At 42.9% G+C, this 26222-nt stretch overlaps 1 protein-coding gene across 3 annotated transcripts in view; it reads left to right on the plus strand.

The window, feature by feature from the left end:
• Positions 1-26222, plus strand: part of SLCO2A1 (solute carrier organic anion transporter family member 2A1) — a 63145-nt gene that overhangs the window by 13042 nt on the left and 23881 nt on the right. For all 3 annotated transcript variants that reach the window (XM_053389863.1, XM_053389860.1, XM_053389862.1), the window contains 2 exons: positions 12962-13099; positions 25052-25214. In XM_053389863.1, coding sequence (XP_053245838.1) covers positions 12962-13099; positions 25052-25214 — 301 coding nt within the window. The remainder of the gene's footprint in view (positions 1-12961; positions 13100-25051; positions 25215-26222) is intronic.

Genomic DNA, 26222 nt, shown 5'->3' on the forward strand with positions numbered 1-26222 from the left:
CTTCTGAGGCGCGTTTGGAAACAGAAGCAATTACTTCCGGGTTTTCGGCGTCGAAAACCAAAACTTTTGGCTTCCGAGACGCTTGAAAACTGAGGTACCACTGTATTAGTTGAGCCACTTCAGCAGAGCAGATAGTGTATTGACGTTGCCCAGGGAGGCCTGGGTTCAAATCCCCACCCCACATCGAAGCTTCCTGGAAATCTTTTGGACTAAATCAACTTCTCAACCTAATCTCCCTTACAGGCAGGTTGTGGGGATTAAATGGAATAAAGCCATACATGCAGTGCTGAGCTTCTTGATGAAATGAATACAGTGGTACCTCGGGTTACATTTGCTTCAGGTTACATTCGCTTCAGGTTACAGACTCCGCTAACCCAGAAATAGTACCTCGGGTTAAGAACTTTGCTTCAGGATGAGAACAGAAATCATGCTCTGGCGGTGTGGCGGCAGCAGGAGGCCCCATTAGCTAAAGTGGTGCTTCCGGTTAAGAACAGTTTCAGGTTAAGAACGGACCTCTGGAACAAATTAAGTACTTAACCCGAGGTACCACTGTAGTTTGTAAATAGTTTCCATTCTTCCTTGAAGTCACGGTTGTCCTTCTCACGCAGTTTATATGTTAACTTTGCCAACTCCACATAGCTGATCAGTTTTTCTTGCCATTGTTCTTTCGTTGGGAGTTTCCTCATTCTTTCATCCTTGTGCTAACAAGACACTTGCCGCTGTTGTAGCATACTTAAATAAGTTCTTTGTTTTTCTTGGCAGGTCTTGTCCTAAAATCCTTAACAAAAATGCTTCTGGTTTTTTTACAAATGTCATTTTGAACATTTTTTTCAATTCATAGTATATCATCTCCCAATAAGAACTTTGCTTCAGGATGAGAACAGAAATCATGCTCTGGCGGCGCAGCGGCAGTGGGAGGCCCCATTAGCTAAAGTGGTGCTTCAGTTTAAGAACAGTTTCAGGTTCAGAACGGACCTCCGGAACAAATTAAGTACATAACCAGAGGTACCACTGTAATACATTCTTACAGCTCTTTAGAATATAAAGATTACACAGTAATTCGTTGTTAACAGGTTAGCCATAGCAAAGAAGGGGAGACACAAAGAAACCTGACTGGCACACCAGCAACAAATAATGCCCTGTACAATGAACCTTTTAAAATAACAGGGGAATAAGGCAGCAGCAAAGTTTCAGCCTTCAAAAATGGAGCCGATGAAAAGCAGTTTGGTAATCAAGGCAGTTGTTCAGTGCCATGCTCCGGGTCTCTGCTGGTGTGGTGGCAAAGAAAACAGGAGAGTAGAGGCAGAAGGAACTTCAGGCGAGCAGGAGAATGCCCCATGTGCCAATTTTCTGTAAAGCCATATTTCTGTACTGGTTTATCATAAAATATCAGGGTGGTGCAAAACAGTATGACATAAAACACTATTTAAAAACAATACAAATAATAATTAAAGGGATTGGCGGATCAGTCAAAACAACAGCAAACGCCTGTTTTGTGAAAAGGCCTTCAAGAGATGGCTGAAAGTCAAAAGCAGGAATGGCTGCTGAATCTCTGCTGGGAAAGTGTTCACCACAGCATGGAACCAACAGCACCAAATGCCTGACTTCTAATGGAGGCCAATTGAGTCTCTGTAATATGGCAGGCAGCTAACAGCACTCTTCTGTCTGATCCCCAGCGCAACACTGGCTTGTAAGGAAGCATTCTCCATTTGTTTTCTTCTGGAATTGTCTTCCGTTAAAGGCCCACCAAAGCTTAAGTATGGTTTTTGGAGAAGTTGGCCGTAAGTGGAATGCCACCAAGCCTGGTTTGTGTAGTTTCTAGCACTCAAGTCCAAATGTTGAATTTTCAATAGTTCATCTAATGAAATGCAAAATTGCTCCTGAATAATTTTCTCGCAGTGGCCTTCTGCAGGCTGCTTGACCCTAATCATCCAGAGTCTTGGGGCTTTTCAGATCAGATCTCTTCAGACACTATAAAAACTGTATGGTAATAAAGATGTTGAGAAGCTTTTAACAGACATTTCCTTAAAAGGCCAGTGCTTTTTCTAAACGTTGACTTCATAGAAATTCCTCTCTTTCTTTTTTGCAAATTGATCTCTTTGTATAATAACCATCCCCAGCTAGGCTATAAATCACTGCCTTCCATGAGGTGACAACAGCGTAAAGAGTTTTCTCAAGTGTCTGGGCATCCCCCATTGACCCCAAGACAGTGCTCTGATACAATATGATCACATGCACCGCACCAGGCAGTGATTTGTTAGTTAGATAACATACTATGAGTAAGAGATGGTAACAAAACTGACTCTCCTGCCTTTACTGACACTCACATGCTTGCAAACACTGAACATGGTATAGTGGTTGACAGTATGTCATTTAGGCTTAGTTTACTTAAATCCTTGCTTGCAGCCAGCAACTCTCTCTCAGTGCTGCTTATTCATTCTTGTCCCCCCCCCCTTTGGCGCAGTAATATCTGGTGGATGGGAATTAGATACAGTATTTGTGGGCTTGGGCTAATGCGTGGCCAATTCTGCCCTTATAAGTGATTTGAGAAGAAACTGCCACTTGCACCCATCAAACGCTTTGATTCTCTGATTTAAATATGATCTCATAGCTACTGACAGAGACACCTGGATCTCTCTGGATCAAAACAGCCTTTCAGCGGTTTTGAAACCTCTTGAGTTTTTACAGCCAAAGTGTCTGTGATTGGCTTTTCCTGCCAAGGATGGGGGAATTTGTCAGTTCCTCCAAGTTTCAATGTTTTTCTACTTTTAAGTCCAGTTCTCCCCATTTCCATGCACAGTGTGGGGTTGTTGGGTGTGTGTTTTTTAAGTCCCAGTGAAAATTCATCAGTGAATTTCTCTTAATATACAAATGTTTCTATGCATTTTTGCCTAATGTACACATTGTTGCAAAGCAATTCCCCCTAATATAATGCATGTTTGTATCTTATTTTCACTAATATGTGCATTTTTATGCACGCTTTACCCCGCTACATGCTGTACACATTCCTTGGCTGGAGAACTGCATTGCAAAATTCAGATAAGAGCGAATTTCAAAGATTGGCTGTGTTTCTGTTCGTGCATTTGGGAAGTGCAAATTAAGTAGGTTTGCCTTTCAGCGTGAATGGAATCTAATCTCTCCCTCCACCCCTAATTCCTGCCTAGGTGTTAAGTCCAGGCTCTCTGTTTCCCCCCACCCTTCTAAAGGTAGTGGGAGTCTATGTACTTTTCAACTGGATTTTATTTTATTTATATAGCACCACCTGACCCAAAGAGGTTGCAAACTAAAATTCAACAAGGAGGAAGCAGCAGAGAAATGGGAGGAAGTGGGGGCAGGGTAAAAAATAAAAAGGAAAGGAAAGTGTATTGTTTCAGATGTATGTGCTAGACAGAAACGTTTCAACAGGCAGCTGAAAGGCCAGGAAGGTGTGTTTTTGGAATGCCTTTCTCAGTCAGTTCTGGTAGGTACCTTTGTTACTATCTTGCTCAGTGCTAGTTTAAGACCTTTTTTGTTTTCCAAAGCATTTAACTGAATTTGTTGTCCCTGCTGATCTGTTTGTTTTACTGGCCGCTGTTCCTGTGGCTGTTTTAGAAATTGTTTTGCTGACTGCTGCTGCTTATTTTGTTGTGCTGATTTCTTAAATAGCCTTTTATCATTGAGTTTTTATGATTTTTCTGTTAGCTGCTTTGGAGATTTGAGTGGGGAAAAGCAGCAACTAAACATTGGAAGTAAAATTATGGCCTGGAGAGTTTTCAAAAGGCAAATCATTTGTGTGACATAGGATTAGACTGCACATCTGGATCCCATCTTATATGTGTCTACTTGGAAGCAAGTTCCATTGAGTTCTGTGGGATTTACCCCCAAGGAAGTGTATATAGTCTTGTACCCCAAGTTAGTTGCATTTGGTTCCCATTATTTCAGTGGAACATAAACTGAAGTCATGACTGACTTTTCACATTGATGTTAGTGGGACTAACTTGGGTTAGATTTGACCCAATGTGAAGTGCACTATAGCCAGTGTGGAGTCATGATTCAACTCTGTCCAGAAAGAGTTCAAATCTCCATGCCTATGTGAACCGCCCTGAGTGGCTGGGGGCCAACCATTGTCTCTCAACTGAGCCTACTACACAGGATTCTTCTGAAGATAAAAGTGAGATCACCCATCCATATTGGCCACCATGAGCTCTTGGGAAGCTGGCTATGTTGGGAACAGGACTAGACGGACCTTTGGTCTGATCTAGCAAGGTTCTTAAGTTTTTCTACTGCAAATGCCACTTAAAAATTTAAATCCTCTGTAATACTGATTGTGTTTAAAACAGGCATAGTCAAACTCGGCCCTCCAGATGTATAGGGACTACAACTCCCATCATCTCTAGCTAACAGGACAGGAATGATGGGAGTTGTAGTCCCAACTCATCTGGAGGGCCGAGTTTGCATGGTTTAAAATGTATTGAAGGCTGTCAGTACATGCTTTGAGCTGCTGCCTACTCATCATTCATGCAACCACTTACTAGATATGGACTCATTGTGTGTCAGCAATTCCCTTCCTGCTGTTTCATACTTCGAAGATGGAGAAATAATAGTGCAGATAAGAGCAATTGCCTCTGGGTCTCATTTTGATGATGGTGGTGGTGATGGTGATGATGATGGGCGATGAGAAGAAATTCAGACATTACCTTGCCCTGCCCTTTCCTGCCCCCCTCCATTTCCCTATGACTAGATTTCTAGAGGGTTATGTCTAAAAGTGCTTTATATCTGTGAGCACAAAGATGCCAAGGGAGGCTCTTCTCCTTCGCTCCAGCTCCCTTTGTTCCACTCTTGACAACAGAAAAGCAGCTCAAGACTGGGCTTAACTGTACTCTTCTCCCCCCCCCCCCCCCGCCCCAAGGAAGCAGCCTGCTCATTGCCAGTTTCTCTGCCTTGGCTAGAAGATCCTCTCTTGTTCCAACCAGCACTGCTCTTTTGGAGTCAGGAGAACCAAGTTTGACTAATTTCACTATGTTCCTTGATTCTCAAACTCTCTGCTTGCAGAACAGGAAAAGGAAGTTCTGCTTCCACTGGGAACCAATACCCTCAATTCTGACCTATCTTGGTTTTCTTTAACATTAACCCGTTCTGTGGTTACCGTAGGTGTGAGACGTGGCTTTCTGACCAACGCTGCCACAATAGCGCTGTCTGTCTTCTGCCAGACCTTCGCAAGCTTTACATTTCATAACAGACATTTATATGCAGTCTAAGGGTAAACAGACTTGTTGACTGATTCCCGTTACCTTGCATAAGCTGTCAGCTGAAGCCTTTATGACAAAAGAATACAGCCAGTTTTACATTATTGTGTATACACTGCATGCTGTCAGTTTGCTGAAAATAGACTCTGCTCCCATTTTTACATGTTGTCATAATATTTTATCGAGTCTAAATAGACAGGATCCAGATCTCCTTTCTCTTTCTCTTTGTGGTAATTGTGAATGAAAAGACAATGTTTTATATTAATTTGATTCCTTTTGTTGCCACAATCTTAATCTTTTTTTATTCCATGTAACTGAGGAGGCATATGTGACAGAAAGGTAGGAAACAAGAAGCTGCTATAACCAATGTCTTCCCTCCGATGTAAAGCCTTCTGGGACTTTTAATGCCATCCTGATAGCCAGTGGGATTTGCTGTCTTTATATAGAATGACAAGGATGGGAAAGACTGGACAGAGTGTGGGGTTTGCTTTCTTTCAGATCTGCTGTCACCTATGACTTCACCTGGCCTTTTGCTAGGCTGGTTGTTGTTTTTTAATATATGAAAAGGACAGCAGATTACAGAAAAAGTAAGACAGCTCCCTTTTTGCTTTTCATTACTGGCAACCTATGCTCCTCAAAGGTTAGACTTGCAGTCCTGGTTCTCATGGGGTCTTTGAGGTTGGTTCCAGTGAAAAAGAGCAAACTATTTTGGTGCATCAGTTAAAGTGTCAGACTAGGACTAGGCAGATCCAGGTTCAAATCCTCACTGAGTCACAAATCATGCTGGGTTGGTCGGTTTCGCTCAGCTAACTCAGGCTTGCTGCAAGTATGAAATGCCGCAGGGAGGGAAGAGCCCCTGAGCATCTTTGTAGGATGGTTGAAATTAAAATGTGATCAAATAAATAAATAGAAGATAGCCCTATTACTAAGCAGTTCTTGGGCTTCTATCCCTGCATTAGCTTGGGAATAAGTCTCAGTCATCTTAGTGGGGCTCACTTTACTTCATCAGATGTATGCTGCATCTGCATTGCCCTGTAAGGCCACATACAATAATAATAATAATAATAATAATAATAATAATAATAATAATAATAATAATGATGATGATGTTATAGGACTGGGGGCGGGGTCCCCCCTAAATCCTAGGAATGAATAAATATTAGGATTTTGATTAATTGGGATATGGATTAAGACACCAACTGCAGAGCTGTGCCCGACTTTTGTAATAGTCATCATCACCAGCATCATATATTAGTCTATGCCACCCATCTGACTGAGTTGCCCCAGCCGCTCTGGGCGGCTCCGCACAAAAATTAGTAAAAACACAATACAACATCAAACACTAAAAATTTCCCTGATGCCACTTTAAATAGACACAGCTTCCCTCAAATAATTCTGGGAGCTGTTGCTTGCTAAGGGTGCTTGAGGGTTGTTAGGAAGCCCCTTTTCTCCCCACTGAGCTACAATTCCCAAAGTTCCCTGTGAACAGAGATTGGTTGTTAAACTACTCTGAGAGAGGCAGTTCTGAGGGGATATGGGGCCTCCTAACTCTCAGCACCCTTAACAAACCACAGCTCCCAGAATTCTTTGAAGGAAGCCATGACTGTTCAAAACTGGATCAAAGTGCTTTAAATGTATGGTGTCAATATGGCCTTAGAGAAGATTTGGCGCTGTTTAATGTACTGCAGCCAGCCTGTCATAATCACACAATCAGGGCAGGTGAAGACATTCAGAAGAGGGATTTATAAGTTGCTTATGGAAACAGCCTGTAGATAGGATCATTCATCGGTCTTTAAAATAAACATCAAGGTGATTAACAGGTGGCTGAGGTAAGTACAAATGCATATGAAGTGTGGCTTCTTTTACAAAATGCCTGATGAATGTTGTCTGAAATTTGCCTGAAGTCACAAGTCATGGCCTGGCTCCCTCTTGCAGGAGATCACTTTCAACAATGAAGAGGAGTTTAGGATCACTGTGCCATTGTTACAGATGTAGTGGCATATTTTTTTTAAAAAAAGGATATCTTCCAGGTTTTCTGGGCTGAGCTCATGTGTAACGTTGCAGCTTTGCAGGAATAATCGATTTGCCCAGCCAACATTATGGCTGAGCTAGTTAGCTTATAGTTTCCAGCTGCGGCAGCTCCTGTGATCTCTGGCATACATTTCAGGAGTATCACTTGTTCTTACTGTGTAGTTCAGGAAAGCCACAAGTGTTGCTTTGCAGTTTATGTTGCTGATGGAGAAAAACCAAGTACATTGGAAATGCCTTAGCCTGGAACAGCAGAATATGTCTTTGAGGAAACGGCGGTCAGTTTCTACAAAGGAAACTGTCAACATGTTGGGCTGCCTTGGGGAGTAGGAAAGATAGCAGAGCTCATGTATATAGCCGTACAAGCCAAGCCTACAAGGCCTACAAAAGGGGTCATCTTAGTTGTTTTAGTCCATCATTTTCCAGTTCTCACTTCCCTGACTTTCGGACTCCTTGTTACGTCCTCCTGTTCTTGATTTTACCTTCTCCAGAATTTTCTCTTCAGTCTTATGTGCTTGTCATCTTCACCGTCTTCACATCATCAATCCCTCTCCAAAGTAATTTGTGTGTCATTCCTTAAGGTTAGATCAAATGCCTCACTTCTCATTTCGCTTTTCTGTTGTGGGGGACACACCAAGCAGTTTGCTACGTAACAAAATTATTTAAAATGTTATGGGCAGCAAACAGCCTTAAAAGCACGATAGTTGAAACATCGGCCGATAAAAATCAGACCAGGAGAATAAAAGCAAAACAGCAAAATGACAGAAAACTTATAAAACATCAGTTCCTGAGCAAGTGGATGACAATGATAGATGAGTAAATATTTCCAGGACAGTTTTCCTGTGTGCTCGAATTTATTATCTCTTCTCTTTCTTCAGTGGAATACCCAATCAGTGTGCATTGAATTCACAGGCAGCATTTCATCTAGACACAGACACATCTAGACACATAGCTTCAGCAATGTTGGTGTGTTGTGCCCTCGGACCACGTCCTGGGACAAAGTGCTTTGCATAGATCAGAAGTGGAGAACCTGTTGCCTTCCTGCAGCTTCCACCATCCCCAGCCAGTGGCCATGGTGATTTCCATCCATAGCCTTTCCATCCATCATCCTTGGCAAATACAGGAAAATTGGACTATTTAAATGGTTCTTACATTGCATTTTGTCCTATTAGGAAGTTGTTCCCTCCCAATGTGAGTAATACATTTTGTTTACTCTTAAGTCTGATTTTTGCAGTTTTATTTATTCAGTGTTGTAATGTATGCAAAGTTTAGTTTGCCTAGAGCAGGCTTCCTCAACCTCGGCCCTCCAGATGTTTTTGAGACTACAGTTCCCATCATCCCTGACCACTGGGCCTGCTAGCTAGGGATCATGGGAGTTGTAGGCCAAAAACATCTGGAGGGCCAAGGTTGAGGAAGACTGGCCTAGGGAATGTAGACTGTGGAATGATTAAGGAATAAAATAAATAAATAGACTCTGAAGCAAAAAGGGGGCTTATAACACTAAGCAAGACTATGACTTGTCTCCAGCAGTATGGCAGCAGCAGGAGTAGAGTAGAAGGGAAGGGCCTATGGATTTCAGCAGTGTGCACTAGCATGCTGCACACTCGCATTTAAACCATAAAGGTAAAGGTAAATGGACCCCTGACCATTAGGTCCAGTCGCAGACAACTCTGGGATTGCAGCACTCATCTTGTTCTATAGGCCGAGGGAGCTGACGTTTGTCCACAGACAGTTTTTCTGGGTCATGTGGCCAGCATGACTAAGCCACTTCTGGCGAACCAGAGCAGCACACAGAAATGCCGTTTATCTTCTCGCCGGAGCAGTACCTATTTATCTACTTGCACTTTGACGTGCTTTCGAACTTCTAGGTTGGCAGGAGCAGGGACCGAGCAATGGGAGCTCACCCCGTCGCGGGGATTCGAACCACCGACCTTCTGATTGGCAAGCCCTAGGCTCTGTGGTTTAGATCACAGTGCCACCCATGTCCCTAGTTTAGTTTATTTAACTATGGTTTAACTTTAAAGTGACAAGCATACCAGGCCATTCTCTTAGAGAAGGTGCTTTCTGAGCCTGTTTTTTCTCCTCCTTGTGTGTTTTTGGGGTGTGGCAAACAGTAGTTTTCCTTCCAATTTAAAAATGTTCTCTAAAAATGGCTAAAAATAGATCAAAACTGTTAGTGTAGCCTACTGTGCCTCAGGATATGGAGAGTTTCCTTTCTGTCACTTGGGACTTAAGACTGCAATCCTGTACCCACTAAATGTTGAGGAAGCCTCATTGATCTTAATGCATCTTACTTCTGAGCAGATATTCACAGAAATGTGCTGCTAACCTCATGGGTCCTACATGCTGGAAAAGGCTTGTCTGCCTTCTGCTTCACACATGTGCCAAATGAGCCACTGTAGCATTTAGCTGGTGTGATGCTAGCACAGAATCTAATAGCATCTGATTCAAGATTTTGTTTTGACATATAAATCTGTACTGTTTGCCTCCTCTTCATCTCTCCTCTCTTCTCCCAATTCCTTCATGACTAGTGAATAGTAGCTGGGTTTAGGGTTGTATGAAAGTGGAACAGCTTTCCAGAATGTTTGAGGAATTGTGTTGGGGTTGTTTTTTTTACTGTCATTCTATGAACAAATGTCATGCTGTGTTTTTTTAAAGCATGTACTATGAAGTTCCATTTAATACAGTGGTACCTTGGGTTAAGTACTTAATTCGTTCCGGAGGTCCATTCTTAACCTGAAACTGTACTTAACCTGAAGCACCACTTTAGCTAATGGGGCCTCCTGCTGCCGCTGCACCGCCAGAGCACGAGTTCTGTTCTCATCCTGAAGCAAAGTTCTTAATCTGAAGCACTATTTCTGGGTTAGCGGAGTCTGTAACCTGAAGCGTATGTAACCTGAGGTACCACTGTACAATACGAAACAGTATTTTCGACCTGAGTGCTGGAAGACAGACATGGACCTAGGAAACCCTGTTCTGCATTACGCAGAATAGTTTTTGGAAACCGTTGCCTTTCACTAGGGACTCTTCTACAAAGATAAACAGTGGGGAGGTTAATAGGCCATAAGATTGGAGTGCATTTTATGTGGTGGTTTTTAATCTATGGTTTTATGTGATGCGTTCTGCCCACTCCTAGAAAATGGATGTTAACTGAGTGAGCTGGAGGTGTTAAAAGAGTCAGGCTGAGAGTAGGCCTAAACCGTACCGCATATAATACTAAGTCAAGCAAATCCTAGAGAGGATAAAGGGAGCCTTTCGAAGTCACTTGCTAGTATAGAGAATGGGGTTTCTTGAAATGCATAAGGCCTCTGGACTTGAATGTGTTCTGTACTGATTAATGAATAACTTCCTTTTAAACATAATAAAAATGTATTTTTGTCTCTAAATACACTGCCCCTTCAGTGTTCAATAACTAATAGTCAGGACACATCTGCCATGTCATCGAATCATAGTGTCTGGTATCCTCATCAAACAGCTGCAGAAGCTTCAGTTAATAAAGGCATAACAAATGTTGCTCTCCTGGGAGACATTCCTTTCTCCCTAAGTAGTACCAGCCAGCTTTCAATTAAGGGAGAACATTTACATTTCCCCCCTCTTCAAATACTCCTGCAGTTGGTTTTCCTTATGGAAGATTCCAGAACTACATTAAAAAAAACAAAACCAAAAGAAGACTTGCAGGCTTGTCCATTACAATTATGTAAGACCTAAAGCTGCCCAGCCACAGGCTTCCTGAGCTTTGCCTTGCGTCCTGGGCTTTAAGCCAGAGACTCCAAGCAAAGCTCAAAGCCCAAGGCATAGGCTGTGTCCACATTCCCATTTACTGCACGCTCGCTGCGTTTCCAATGCTGTCTCTGTTATCTATGATTGCGGGGTGTTATTCAAAAATCATATATATCCTGTACTTTGTTGTAACCTACTAAAGTCTGGTGTGTTCTCGCTCAAGCCATCTTCCCACTGACTGGCATCTTAAGTTCATACCTAACCTAGCCATTTAAGGGGTAAACACCTTAGCATGGGGGAAAGACACCCCTGCCCTGTCAGTGCCCTCCTGCTCCCGGAGTGTACAAAAACAGAAAACACAATAGAAGCCTTGCTGGGGTGAGGAGCTATGAAACAAATGGGGAGGGGAACATCATTGCACTTTAAGGCAGTATTGAGAACACACCCTTATGTGACAAGTACAGCTAGGTTGCAGTGGGGGGCAGCGGTGTTGGGGGGAGTCACCGTAGACACGTTTGCTGTATAAAAATCCCATGCTATGGAAAGAGTGCAACTGCAGATTGAGCAGCCTGAATCATGTGTGTGAAACCTTGCCAATGTCAACTTCCACCTGCTATTCCATGCTTGGGAGTAAGCACCATTGAAACACTGGGGCTTGCCTCTGAGTAGACCTGTCCAATGGAGCAATTCTTGTAAGTTGTAAATACTAAATTAATACATATTTTTATTTTCCACAAGTGACGCATTTGAACTAGAGAAATATGGAAAAGCCTAATCATTTTTTAAACTGCCTATCATGATGTATTTGCTTTCCTGGTTTATTACAGAAATGCAATATAAGGTTCCTCCTTTCGTCCTGCCTCCATTTCCTGTCCTGCTTTCTCATGTTCCTTTATTGGTAAAATTACTGGTTGGCACATGCATTCCAAAAGTGGGGGTGGAGGACATTGGAGCCTGCTAGTCAGTCTTGCTGGGGTTGTCCCATCTCCAGAACTAGGGGACATGAAGTACAGTATTTGAAATTATGCTGCCTTCATCCTGTTTTCTGAACAATATTTTTTCTTTCACAATGTGGAGGTGGAGATAGGAAATTGTTTAATTTTTGTTGTGTACTTTCGGATGTTTATTTATTGCTTATGGCTACTTTTGTTATGATTGTAATTGGGTTTTTTCGTGTTGCAAGCTGGCTGGAGCATGGTTTTAACTATGGGAATAAGTGCTTTTTTTCTAGGAAAATAGGTGCCAGTACTCACCATAAAGTTGTTACAGTAAGTGTCCTACTTTTTAACAACAACAACAAGAGGTGATGGTACTGTGGACCCTTGATTACCCCCTGTAAAAAAGCACATATGGGAATTATATATGTATTATATGTGTATGAGATGAAATGGGTGAAACCCTGAACAGCGGTACTCCCCACTGCTAAATTCCCATCCTTGTTTGTTTTAACAAGCACCTATTTCATGCTCTAAACAGAGGCAATGAAGACATGATGCTTATGTCAAGCAGTAGTAATAATTGGAACGGGTGCTCTCTTGTCAGTCAGAAGGCAGTGCCTTCAGCAGTCACAATGCATTTTCTGTCTAATGCTCATTTGCTTGTGTAAACCTGTCAATCAATCACATTTTAAATTACAAAAGCAAAAGACTCCCCCGTCCTCTTCATAATGCCTGTCACAATGTTTGGATCTTTTCTCAGTGTCATCGCTTCCGACGTGTGTCATGGGTGGGAAACTCAGCTTAGCAATGAAGTCGCTGGATTCTAAGAAACGTTGCGTGAACAAGTTGCAAAGACAACCCGAGTGAACCGGGAAGGCTTCATTCAAATAATTGAGTCAATTGTATTTTGGGTTGTGAGTGTGGTTTTATATGCACACTATTGCTCTGGCAATATCTTGGCCGCACCCCGGGATGCTCCAGCCCTGATCTGGGTGATTTCTGCGGCCTCAATTTGCCATGACCCTAATTCTGTTACCATTTTGCCAACAGGTGTTTGTTGCCTGCCATAGCCTTCTGCAGCTGGCCCAGCTCCTCTACAGTGCCTACTTCAAGAGCAGCCTGACAACCATTGAGAAACGCTTTGGCCTCTCCAGTTTGTCCTCTGGCTTTATCTCCAGTTTGCATGAGGTAACTGTGTGAGGCATGCCGGTTCAACATAAAGCTATTGGAACTGGTCATCCTGCCTCATTACTCCCTGTGTTTCCCTGAGCTTAGTTTAGGTACCTGTGGTTATGCAGTCATTGTTGATGAAGTAATAGAAGGATGATAGTTCACACTCCAGATAACCAAGAAGACCTTCTTCTACTGCTGCTTACATCATTGAGGCCATGAGTATATAATAATAATAATAATAATAATAATTAATAATAATAATAATATTTATACCCCGCCCATCTGGCTGGGTTTCCCCAGCCACTCTGGGCAGCTTCCAACAAAACACTAAAATACAATAACCTATTAAACATTAAAAGCTTACCTACACAGGGCTGCCTTCAGATGTCTTCTAAAAGTTTGGTAGTTATTTTTCTCTTTGACATCTGGTGGGAGGGCGTTCCACAGGGTGGGTGCCACTACCGAGAAGACCCTCTGCCTGGTTCCCTGGACCTTGGCTTCTCGTAGCAAGGGAACCACCAGAAGGCCCTTGGCGCTGGACCTCAGTGTCCGGGCAGAACAATGGAGGTGGAGATGCTCCTTCAGGTATACTGGACCGAGGCCGTTTAGGGCTTTAAAGGTCAGCACCAACACTTTGAATTGTGCTCGGAAACGAACTGGGAGCCAGTGTAGGTCTTTCAAGACTGGTGTTATATGGTCTTGGCGGCCGCTCCTAGTCACCAATCTAGCTGCCACATTCTGGATTAGTTGTAGTTTCCGGGTCACCTTTAAAGGTAGCCCCACATAGGGTGCATTGCACTAGTCCAAGCGAGAGAAAACTAGAGCATGTACCACTCTGGCGAGACAGTCTGTGGGCAGGTAGGGTCTCAGCCTGTGTACCAGATGGAGCTGATAAACAGCTGACCTGGAAACAGAATTGACCTGCGCCTCCATGGACAGCCGTGAGTCCAGAATGACTCCCAGGCTGCGCACCTGGTCCTTCAGGGGCACAGTTACCCCATTCAGGACCAGGGAGTCATCCACACCTGCCCATCTCCTGTCCCCCAAAAACAGTACTTCTGTCTTGTCAGGATTCAACCTCAATCTGTTAGCCGCCATCCATCCTCCAACCGCCTCCAAACACTCACACAGGACCTTCACCGCCCTCACTGGTTCCGATTTGTGTTTTTGTTTTTTTGTTTTTTAAAAAATATTTATTAAAGTTTTAAACACAAACATATAATCACACAATACAAAATAAAAAAATTAACAAACTAAAGAAAAAAAGTGAGAAAAAACACACAGAAAAAGTATATATAAAAAAGAAAAAATCATAATAGCAAAATATAAGAAAGAAAACAGAAAAAATTCAAAATTAACTCCATCTTTCAATAGTCCTTAGTCTCATTTCCTTAATTCTTTGACCTCCTCACACCTCCCCTTTTGTATTCCCATTTAAAAAGTCCTTTCAGCAAATCCTTACCCTCTACCATTTTTCATAGCTCAATATCATCACCTATTGTAAATATATATTTTAACCGTTATCAATCCATACTTGCATATTCTTGTAAAACTTTTTACCAATACCACTTATTTTCCATCCAACATCATTTTAACATTCCTTAATTTTACAGTATTTCTGCAAGTAGTCTTTAAATTTCTTCCAATCTTCTTCCACCGACTCTTCTCCCTGGTCACGGATTCTGCCAGTCATTTCTGCCAGTTCCATATAGTCCATCACCTTCATCTGCCATTCTTCCAGGGTGGGTAAATCTTGTGTCTTCCAATACTTTGCAATGAGTATTCTTGCTGCTGTTGTTGCATACATTAAAAAAAGTTCTGTCCTTCTTTGGCACCAATTGGCCGACAATGCCCAAGAGGAAGGCCTCTGGTTTCTTCAGAAAGGTATATTTAAATACCTTTTTCAATTCATTGTATATCATTTCCCAGAAGGCCTTAATCTTTGGGCATGTCCACCAAAGGTGAAAGAATGTACCTTCAGTTTCTTTACATTTCCAACATTTATTATCGGGCAAGTGATAGATTTTTGCGAGCTTGACTGGTGTCATGTACCACCTGTATACCATTTTCATAATATTCTCTCTTAAAGCATTACATGCCGTAAATTTCATACCTGTGTTCCACAACTGTTCCCAGTCAGCAAACATAATATTATGTCCAACATCCTGTGCCCATTTAATCATAGTAGATTTAACCGTTTCATCTTGAGTATTCCATTTCCAGGCGCAGTTGCCTATGCTAAAATGGCAGCAGCCGGCTGACCACGTGGGCTGTTTAAATGGCCGTGGGCAGCCGCGTCCCTAGCAACCGAGTAGCCAAGAGGAAGAAAAGAGTTAGAGCCACGACCACAAAGAAGAACAATGCTGAACAAAGTTAGAATTTAGGGCCAGAGAGCTAAACCCAGAATAAAGCGCGACTGGAGAAATTCTGGCAAAGAAAACCCGCGAACAAAGGTCCCGCCTGCGGAAAAATTAAACAAATGCAGCCCGCCCCCCACTCTCCGAACGTGGCCCGCTCGCAGAACAAACAGAAAGACCGCGCACCCCAATCAACCAGCACACCATCCACAGACCCTCAAACCTGTTGCTGCTGAACGCTGCTGTCCCTCCTGCTGTAAATTAGCTGCTTGTCGGCTCCGCTGGAAAGGTAGAGAGGCCACAGGGCAGCAGCAGCCGCTATAGGAGGCGGCAGCACCGAAGCGTGGTGCTGGAAAAAAGAAGCCCCTAAAATCCTAGAAGCCGAGGTGAGCTGCGGGAGCGGAGCGCTCGAAGGTAGAGCACGAGGGAAAGATCCGACCTACAGGAACGGTCCGACAAAGCCAGCAAAACAAAACGACGAAATCCTGGGCTGAAGAAGGAGCGAAAGGGGCGAGGCAGGGCAGTCCTGACCTTAAGAAGACCCCGAAGTGCCCGCCCCTGGCGCCAGCCAATTGGCTGGCGGTGTGGGCGATGAATAATAAGTAGCTAAGGGGATTCCCGCGACCCGCGGGGCTTCCTAGCCCCGCGAGAAGGTGATGGGGCGTGCGCCCGCAACCCCACCCCCTCTTCAGGTCGGGAGTGTCTTTATACATTCTTGAAAGTATCTTAGTTTTGGGATCTAACAGTTCTGTTTCCAACTTTGATTTTTCCACCTGGAAGCCAATTTTTTTGTCCAAATTATATACCTCTCTTATTTGATAATAGTGAAGCCAATCTCGCACTCTATCTTTTAATTTCTCAAAACTCTGCAATTTCAATTTATCTCCTTCTTGCTCCAAAATCTCCCAATATTTTGGCCACTTGGCCTCCATATTGAGCCTTTTTTGAGCTTTTGCCTCCATTGGTGACAACCACCTTGGGGTTTTATTTTCAAGTAAGTCTTTATATCGTATCCAAACATTAAACAATGCTTTCCTGACAATATGGTTTTTAAATGCCTTATGAGCTTTAACCTTGTCTGCATGCCATCCAAAAGCATTATTGAAACCTTCTAAGTCCAAAATGTCTGTGTTCTCAAGAAGCAGCCAGTCCTTCAACCAGCAAAAAGCTGCTGATTCATAATAAAGTTTAAGGTCTGGCAGGGCAAATCCCCCTCTTTCCTTAGCATCAGTTAATATTTTAAATTTTATTCTGGGTTTCTTGCCCTGCCAGACAAATTTAGAAATGTCTCTCTGCCACTTCTTGAAACAGTCCATTTTATCTAATATTTGTAACGATTAAAACAAAAACAGCATTCTTGGCAATACGTTCATCTTGATAACAGCAATTCGGCCCAGCAAGGAAAGCTTCAAGTTTGACCATATTTCTAAATCCCTTTTAACGTCCGACCAACACTTTTCATAATTATCCTTGAATAAATTCCCATTTTTAGCTGTCATGTTAATCCCCAGGTATTTCACCTTCTTAACCACTGTTAAACCCGTCTCATTCTGAAACCTCTCTCTTTCGGTCATTGTTAAATTTTTCTCAAGAACTTTGGTTTTTAACTTATTCAACTTAAATCCTGCTACATGACCAAACTCTTGGATCAGTTCTAATACTCTTTTGGTGCTAGATTCTGGCTCCTGTAGTGTCAATACTAGGTCATCTGTGAAAGCTTTCAATTTATATTGTTTAGCTCCGACCATTATACCTTAATCAGATGGTCCCTCCTAATCATGTTTAACAAAACCTCCAGGACAGAGATAAAAAGTAGAGGGGAAATTGGACAGCCTTGTCGTGTCCCTTTCTCTATCCTAAATTCCTCTGTTACCACGTTGTTAACTATTAATTTGGCCTTTTGTTCTGAATAAATTGCACTTATACCATTTTCAAACCCTTGACCGACCCCCATCCCCTGAAGATTTTTCTTCATAAAACTCCAAGAAATATTATCAAAGGCTTTCTCGGCATCCACAAAAATTAAAACTGCTTTTGTATGGATATCCTCTTGCAGCTTCTCCAATATGTTAATTATATTCCTCGTATTATCCGACAAATGTCTGCCTGGAAGAAAGCCAGCTTGGTCTTTGTGTATCACTTCCTTTAATACTTTTTTTAACCTCTTGGCCAAAATGTCAGCAAAAATTTTGTAATCCACATTTAACAGGGATATGGGTCGGTAGTTCTTAAGTTGTGTCTTTTCAGACTCAATTTTCGGTATAAGTGTAATATATGCTTCTTTCCACGACTCTGGCGCTTTTTTCCCCTCCAAGATTTCATTGCAAACCTCCTTTAGTGGTTGAATTATCCAGTCCTTCAAAGTTCTATAGTATTTTGAGGTTAAGCCGTCCGGCCCTGGAGCTTTTCCCAGTTGCATATTCTGAATGGCACCTTCTACCTCCTGTTCCGTAACTGTATAGTTCAACATTATCTTATGTTCTTGTGAGATTTTTTGTAATCCATTTGTTTTCAAAAACTGGTCTATGTCGAACTCTCTCTGGGGCCCTTGTGTATATAGTTGTTTAAAGTACCTCTGGAAACATTTTCTAATTTCCACTGGATTCTGGATGTTTTTTCCTTCCACTTCCAAATTAGTGATGGTATTAAGTTTTTGTCTTTTCTTCATCTGCCAAGCTAGCAGTTTCCCACATTTATTTGCCGATTCAAAAGTCCTTTGTCTCATTTGTTTAATTTTCCATTCAATTTCCTGGTTTATCATCTTCATGTACTGCACTTGATGTAGCTTTATTTCTCTCAGAATCTCTTGTGAATTAGGTTTCACTCTCAGTTTTTTCTCGCCCTCTTTTATTTTTTCCAGAATTTTTTCTTTTTTCACATTTTGGGCTTTCTTCTTTATTGAATTCTGTTGAATCAGAAACCCCCTCATAACTGCTTTACTTGCGTCCCAGATTATTCTTTTTTCCACGGTAGTTTTCAAATTTATCTCAAAATAGTCTCTCAGAGTTTTTTGGGCCTTTTTGGTCACCTCTTGATCTCTGAACAAAGTGTCATTCATCCTCCATCTGAAGGAACCAGTTGGTGTTAGTTTCATCTCCATTCTCACGGCATTGTGGTCAGAGCACGTCTTAGGGCAGATCTCTACCTTCCTAATCTTGGGTGCCAGTCCTCTAGTTATCCAGATTTGGTCAATTCTTGTCCATGTCTTTTGGGCTTCAGAGAAGAAGGTTCCCTCTCTACCCAAGGGATTCCTAGTTCTCCAAATATCAATCAAGTCCATATTGTCAGTCAGTTCAAAAAAGGTTTTTGGTAGTCTGCCATCTTTGGTAACTATCTGTCTCTGCGACTTATCCATGTTTGTAGATACCACCCCATTCATACCTTCCATCAAAACGATGTTATAGTCCATATAGTCCAATAGAGTCTCATGCAACTTCTTATAGAATATAGATTTCCCCTCATTCGGTGCATATACACCTACTATCAAGGTGGTTCCGATTTGAAAGAGAGGTAGAGCTGGGTATCATCCGCATACTGATGAACACCCAGCCCAAACCCCCTGATGATCTCTCCCAGCAGCTTCATGCAGATGTTGAAAAGCATGGGGGAGAGGACGGAACCCTGAGGCACCCCACAAGTGAGTGCCCAGGGGTCTGAACACTCATCCCCCACCTATAGCCTATCACATAGTGATGGTTTTTAAGAAGGCAAACTGGATGCTGCCTTGGAATGACAGTGAGGACAATTCCTTCCAAAACAAGAATCCTGGGAAGGGAGAGGGGGCAGTGGGAAAGAATGATTTTGAGGCCTAGGGGCCTGCTGCTTTCTGACTGTTTCCCTGAGAAAGAGGAGAGCCTGACCTACCTTTCTGTGCAATGGAGTGCTGCTACACCCCTGGGTTTAATAGATATGTGCTTTCTTCCAGGCCCTCAGAAGTGGTGCCGCATCTGGTGTGTAATGCTGCATTACACGTTAATTAATGCTATATTAAAAGAAGGTGAAAACCCCCCAATTTGTTATGGAGCTGTGAGTCAGACCATTACAGCATCCCCTGCACCATCCAAAACTAATGTCTAGAACTTTACACACGGTGATAGCCTTTATTATAGCAGCACCTTTGTAGTACCCCCATAATTAAGATTATGTCAGTGTTTCCCATGAGAAATCCCTCTTTCCCCGGGGATGGAGTCAACATCATTCATGGAACCCAGCCAACAGCAACGGCTTTTGCTGCTTCGGTTGTGGTTTTGCTCTGCTTCCTTTGCCCTGCTTTCGAATCCAGGAGACCCTCCAACTCCAGTTCTTCCCCATTCCCTTTCTGAAACATTTTCTTCAGCCTCTGCTTCCCATAATTCTCTGCATTGCACTTTCGCTGGCAGGTTTAGAGCCCTCTCCCCTTTCCTAACCTCTAAACCAGGCATCCCCAACCTGTGGCCCTCCAGATGTTTTGGCTTACAATTCCCATGATCCCTAGCTAGCAGAACCAGTGGTCAGGGATGATGGGAATTGTAGTTGAAGACATCTGGAGGGCCGAAGGTTGGGGATGCCTGCTCTAAGCTCTGCAGCTTTGGGGCTGCTTAATTTTCTCAGCTTGTTTATAAGTGCTTTTAATACACTAGGAAATTATCCTCCTGCGGGAAATGACTCCTAGCATCTTTTTGTCATTTCCAGCACAGACTTCCCTTTGAAACAGATCAGGAGGAGCAGAAGCTTTAGATACTTTTGTGCTCTAGGATCCGAAACTATCAGAAATGTCAGAGGCACATCTGCAATGCAGAATCCTGCAAAGGGCCATTGACAGCCAGAGGTTAAAACGGGGACCATCTTGCTTTCGCTGCCTCCAAGCAGGAAAAGACAGCAGGACGTAAACAGGAGGTCTGGACCGATCCAAAGTTCTTGTCCATCGGATATTCCTGTCCAAGAAGAGCAAAACAGTCTTAATACCAGTGCAGCAGTGACTGAAATACAGTCTCCCATCTACTTACCCACCAACAGTAGGCTGCCCTTGACTTTGAATTTCTCCATGTGGTACTGTTTTGCAGTGGCTGGTGCTATAATATAGTTCTGGCTCTACTCGAGCAGTTTTCAAGTTGGAACTTGGCCCCTAGTGACTCAATCAGGAACAGCTTTGATTTTTAAGCTTGATATTTGGCAAAGCACCTGGAGCCTGGCAAGCGACGCTATCAAATTCTAGGGGGAAACACAAAATAGGTGTGTTAATTAGCCGGGGCTCTGCTGCGTTTGCACAGTTTGTACTGTCAGCGTGCGAAGAGCACACGAACCGCACTTGGGCAGAAATATAAAATGGATGGGGCCTGAAGTAAACATGAGCCTCTGGGCCTGGCACAAGCAGAAAGCAGAGCAGAACCGACATCCAAGGGCCCAGCAGTTAGCCATCAGGGTGAGCAGCTCTGGTTCACATAGTGCGAGGGAAAGTGTTTGCCAAAGCCTCACACTTAACTGAGAACATAAGACCAGTTAAACTGTGCTGTGTTAGCGTGACTGTCCATCTGTTTAGATTTGTTTCCCACTCCTTTCTCTGAAGGCTGTTCTAGAAAAATCACTCCCAGTGGTTCTCACCCTGTTGCTGCCTCCAGCATCAACCACTTCCAGAGACTTGAGAGGAAGCCCATAAACATGTCAGTCGCAACCCACTTCTCTTTGAACGCCCATGGGATACATGGACAGAATGCAAAAATCAAAACTGAACAGTTCTTCAGGGCAAGCCCAAGCACTGGACAGAGCGAGGCAGCTCTTAGGTGGCAAAACCCCCCTGAATCCTCTATGCTGCCTAGCCTGCACCACCAAAGGTAGCTTGCTGCCTTCAGGTACAGAGAAGGTTACAGTCCTGCTGCTGGTGTTGAGGTAAGATTCACCTTTTAGGTCAGGGAGCAAAATGTCTTGGAGCTGGCCCTGCAGTCCCCAGTGTTATACCTCTTGGGCCATCCATATTTCCTACTTTATTCAGGACTCTAAATCGCTGCTTCTGCAACTCTTTCTACCTAGCTAGAGAAGCAGCTACTTCAATGAGCATCTTTATGGACCTCTCCCTAAGTAGTAGGAGTAACAGAACTTGCCCAAAGGGCAAAATAAGAGCAAATATTGATTATGCCCCATTATATCATGGTATATGTGTCTGAAACGAGATCACATTTTTAACCGTTTATTTTGTCAAGTAGTGTAGGCAGCATCATTGACCTGGGTTTACATTGATATCTCTAATACTGAGGCTGATTATTATTATTATTATTATTATTATTATTATTATTATTACTTTAAAAGGTTCAAGGCCTGTACCTTTTCCCCTGTGGGAAAGATCCTGGTTACTTTTTGTATGTTGACATTTTTTGTTGAAGTTTTTAAAAAAGCATAGGGTCAGATTCAACCAACCCATTCGCAAGGGGCTGCTACCTCAGTGAGGTTCACCCTCCTGTGTTTCCCCCAAATCTTCTTTCCCCCAAACAGTATGTAGGGTGAGGGAAAGGAGAGGTCGTCTCATAGGGCAAGCAGAAGTGTTTGTGCTGATGGAACGGTCTCCTTAAGGCTATGCTGAATTCCACCTATTGTTTCTTACCTTTTACCTTAGAAGGATTTCTATCCTGAAAAGTAAGGTAGAATTAATGGTAATATAGATAGATAGATAGATAGATAGATAGATAGATAGATAGATAGATAGATAGATAGATAGATAGACAGACAGACAGACAGACAGACAGACAGACAGACAGACAAACAACATAAAAAGCTGCCTTGGGATTGGTTGGTCTAGCTCAGTATTGTCTACACTGATTGGCAGAGGCATTCCAGGATTTCAGACCCTGTTCTCTTCCAGTCCCAACTGGAGATGGTGGGGATTGAACCTAGGAACTCCTAATTACAAAAAGCATGATCTCTGCCACTGAGCCACAGCCCTTCCCTTCTTTGACATGAATGTGCAGGAGCCATTAAACAAAACAAACTCTGGTGCCCTGAAATGCTCTAACCAGGTCCTGAAACACATTGCTCCATTCACAGCAGGGGACACAGGAAATTCTTCAGTACTTTTATGCAAAAAAGATGTTGTCTTGTAGTTGGGAAACCTCCATGGTGTCCACTTTGTGGTAGATTCCTCGGGCAGTCATATATCTGTGGCCATTCCAACCCACAAGTAGTTATCTTTCCCATCCATTTGGAACACATTTGCTTTTGCTTCCAGACACTTTCATACTTTTATATGGGGCTCCCTTCCTGACTCTCTCTGGGATTATAAAGTTTTTCTCATTTATTTGTTAGATTGGTTCCAAAAGCCGCAAAACCAGGGAGGGGAGCCCGTGTAAGCATATAAGAAAGGAAACTTGGGCACAATTACTGTAGTTTCAAATGTTAAATTAGTCTGAAAGTCTGGACCAAGCCAGTGCAATTCTAACTTTATGTAACCCGCACGTTATGGCTAACCATTACATCTCATGCAACATGTAAATGTTTTGAGACAACAAGGGAATTGGCTCATGCCAAACCCATAGATCCACATACTTCCAAACAGATTTTAAAATCCAGACCCTTTAACAGACACCAAGAGGACTGATTTGAATCACATGTCCACATTCTTGCGCAGTACTGACCATTCAAGAATGCATTCAGGGGGTGTTGAACTATGCATAGGGCAGATCCTTACTTTAGTGTAAGCCAACATCTTCAACTGAGCTGTGTTGGCCTGCATTATGTGAAAAAAAATTGGCGCAAAAGAATGCTAGATTGTTTAGCAATAATGTTTGTTTGGGGCCATTATTGGTACATGAAGATGTTTAAAATGAAGATGTTGCCACAGTCCAAACTTACACAATAATCTGATTGGACGTCACTATTTAGGTACATACCAATTAAACATTTGTGTTCCACAGAGCAGAAGTACCTTTAGCATCTCTTTTATTTCAAAAATAATAGAAATGAATGCTGTATGTGGATTTTTTTTCTATTGTAAATATCTCTGGTGAGATCATACTTACATCTAATGCTCACATTGTGTGTGAGTGTTTAATGTATAAAATGAATTCCTTCATTTAAACGCTCCAGAGAATTTATTAAATACAATCTCAGAAATGCATTTGCATTTGTTGGTTATCCTGCTGCTTTATTGCTTTTCAACCATAACAAGTAAATCGTGGACACTTAACATTTGGAAAGTGTCATGTGTTTAAAAGATCCACGCTACCCTGCTTTTTCCTTTAAACGATCATAGGTATTGCTTTCACCCAGGGGAGTGTTCAACATAGGCATGTTTACTTTCGGTTGCTAGTGCATCAAGCAGTGACTTGCACGTGCGAATCAGCCCTCACAGATCAAATAACCAGAACAGATCACAGATAGGAGCTTCATATGGTCTCAGATGCAGTGCTTCCAATAGAATAATTTGCATTAATCTTTAGACCATCAAATGTTGAGTAATCTTGTTGTATGTGAACTGGTCCTTAGCCCTTCTAATCCTTTGCTCTGAACTACCATCCAGTTAATCTATTTCTTTCTGCCTTCTCCACTGTTGTGTTCCTTTTCCATACTGTTCTTTTTTGTTTGCCTCTGCTTTCAGCCCTCAATTGATTTTGGGTGGCGGATGCTGCTGAAGAGCTATTGGTTTAGCACAGACAACAAACTGTTTTAGATTCACTCTCCCTTCGTACACAATAACTTGTGAGCTATGCCTGCTATTTTCATCATCCTGATTATTTACACTGCTGTATCCTGAAGAGGCCTCACCAGCAATACAAGGTCTTAGATGTTAAAAATGGCTGAACCACTCTTTCCCAATTCTGTAATGCCCATCCCATTTCTAGCAAGCTAGGGGTTCAGAGAGCTCTCTTCTTGGCACTGCTGAAGCCTGTTTTAAGCTACACCCAGCCACAACACTTTGGTCCTACAAAGGATAAGTAGGAGATGTTTTACAGCCTCTATTCCAGGGGTCAGCAACCTTTTTAGGCCAGTGAAATTTTGAGAGAGTGCCAAATTTTGAGCCTAGAATAATGCCAAATGAGTACCATCATTTGGGGTGGGGGAAGCATAATGCAACACCAAATGACTGCCATAGGGCTATGGCAGAATGGTTGTGGCATCTGGAAGAGCAGAAATAGGATTGCAAAGTTACATGGGCCTACCCCCCACAAATAGCCATCCCATAAACAGCACTCATCAGCCGCTGCAACCCTCACAGACAGGATACTTTTGTCCCTGTTCAGAACAGAAACATGGGCATGTTTAAGGGGACATGTTCAGTGTAGGAGAGGCTGAGCCATGCAAACAGAAACTACGCAGAAAGAGCAAACAGTCTTTCTTGTGTTACGGATTGTTGAAAGGATGTTTACTGAGATCTTTCGCTGAGACTGGCACTCGTGGGTGTCACGTTGCCAAACCCTGCTCTACTCTACCTGTAAGCATTGGGGAATACCATGAAGCCTGCCTCGTTGTATGTCTTCAGGGGGGGAAATTGATACCTCGTACACAAAAAGCAGAGGTGGGCCATCCCGGAATAAACTAAACTCAGAAGTAAAAGCAGAGACACTGAGGTGCCTCCTTGTCTGGTTGGTGTCTTCTTTCAGGTCTGTTTTGATGTTCTCATCTGTGCACTTTTATGTCTCCACAGATCGGGAATGTTGTCCTCATCATCTTTGTGAGCTACTTTGGCAGCCGAGTTCACCGGCCTAGGATAATTGGCCTGGGAGGCCTACTGTTGGCACTGGGGGCCTTCCTTCTCACTCTTCCACATTTTCTCTCGGCCCCATATCAATACACCACAGCACAAACCAGTATGTATATTTCCAAATATCTCATATGCCTCAGCCCTTCTCTGCTCTGATGGCTTGGGGACTTTGTGAAACGATGTTTGCTGTGTCCTCATAGTGGCTTACATAAATTAATAAAACATAGGCCCCCATCTGCACAATACGTTTAAAGCAGTATCATACCGCTGGGAACAGTCATGGCTTCCCCCAAAGAATCCTGGGGAATGTAGTTTCTTCAGGGTGTATAGTGCAGATGGGACCTTAGTCAAGGTCTATGCAACAGCAGTTTTGCTTCAGAATCCTTGGTAGCTTAGTTCTCACAGTATCCTGTGAGGTAGGTATGTTATTCTCCCTGGGAAATTAAGCCTGCAAATGCAGTTGCACATTAGAGGCACTTGGCTTTTACCCATCCAGGCTTCCAACGTCCCCCGAGGCATGCTGCGGTCTCTGTGCAATGACTTGCCTGTCATGGGTGTGCCAAACCAGATCATTGCCAAGGGAGCCCAAGGCAATGAATGTTTTGGTTCATGTCTTGTGTCAGTAGATGCTGTTCTGCGTCGAATTGCTTCTTTTAAAGTGTCACTATTATCTGACGCCACCAAAAATGTGCAGGGCTCCTACCTGATGATGGATTGGTTAGCATAGCATAGCTGCTCTGTATATGCTTTTCCCTCTGCCAGAATCCTGTATCGGGGAAAGCGAGGGGTGGCGCTTACACCAATGATCACGTGATCGGCTTTGCTTCCTTGCATTTCTCTCCCCCCCCCCAATTTCCTTTCATGCCAGGTAGCAAAGCCATAATCCCCTCTGACCACGAATGGGACTGGCAGGTTTGTTGCTTCTGCTGGCACCAGCCAGCATTAGTTGATATGGTGCCAGGCATTTGTTTGCAAATCAGGCTTGTCACCATCTTCTCTGCAAAGAAAGAGATGTGTGAAAGTTGCGGGACGATTCCTCCAGGAAGTTTGGCACATACATGTGGCTCCTTCAATACCTTCTAATCATAGAATATAATCAGGTAATAACAACTCT

The sequence above is a fragment of the Podarcis raffonei genome, chromosome 5, assembly GCF_027172205.1.
Source record: "Podarcis raffonei isolate rPodRaf1 chromosome 5, rPodRaf1.pri, whole genome shotgun sequence".
NCBI classification, from domain to species: Eukaryota; Metazoa; Chordata; class Lepidosauria; order Squamata; family Lacertidae; genus Podarcis; species Podarcis raffonei.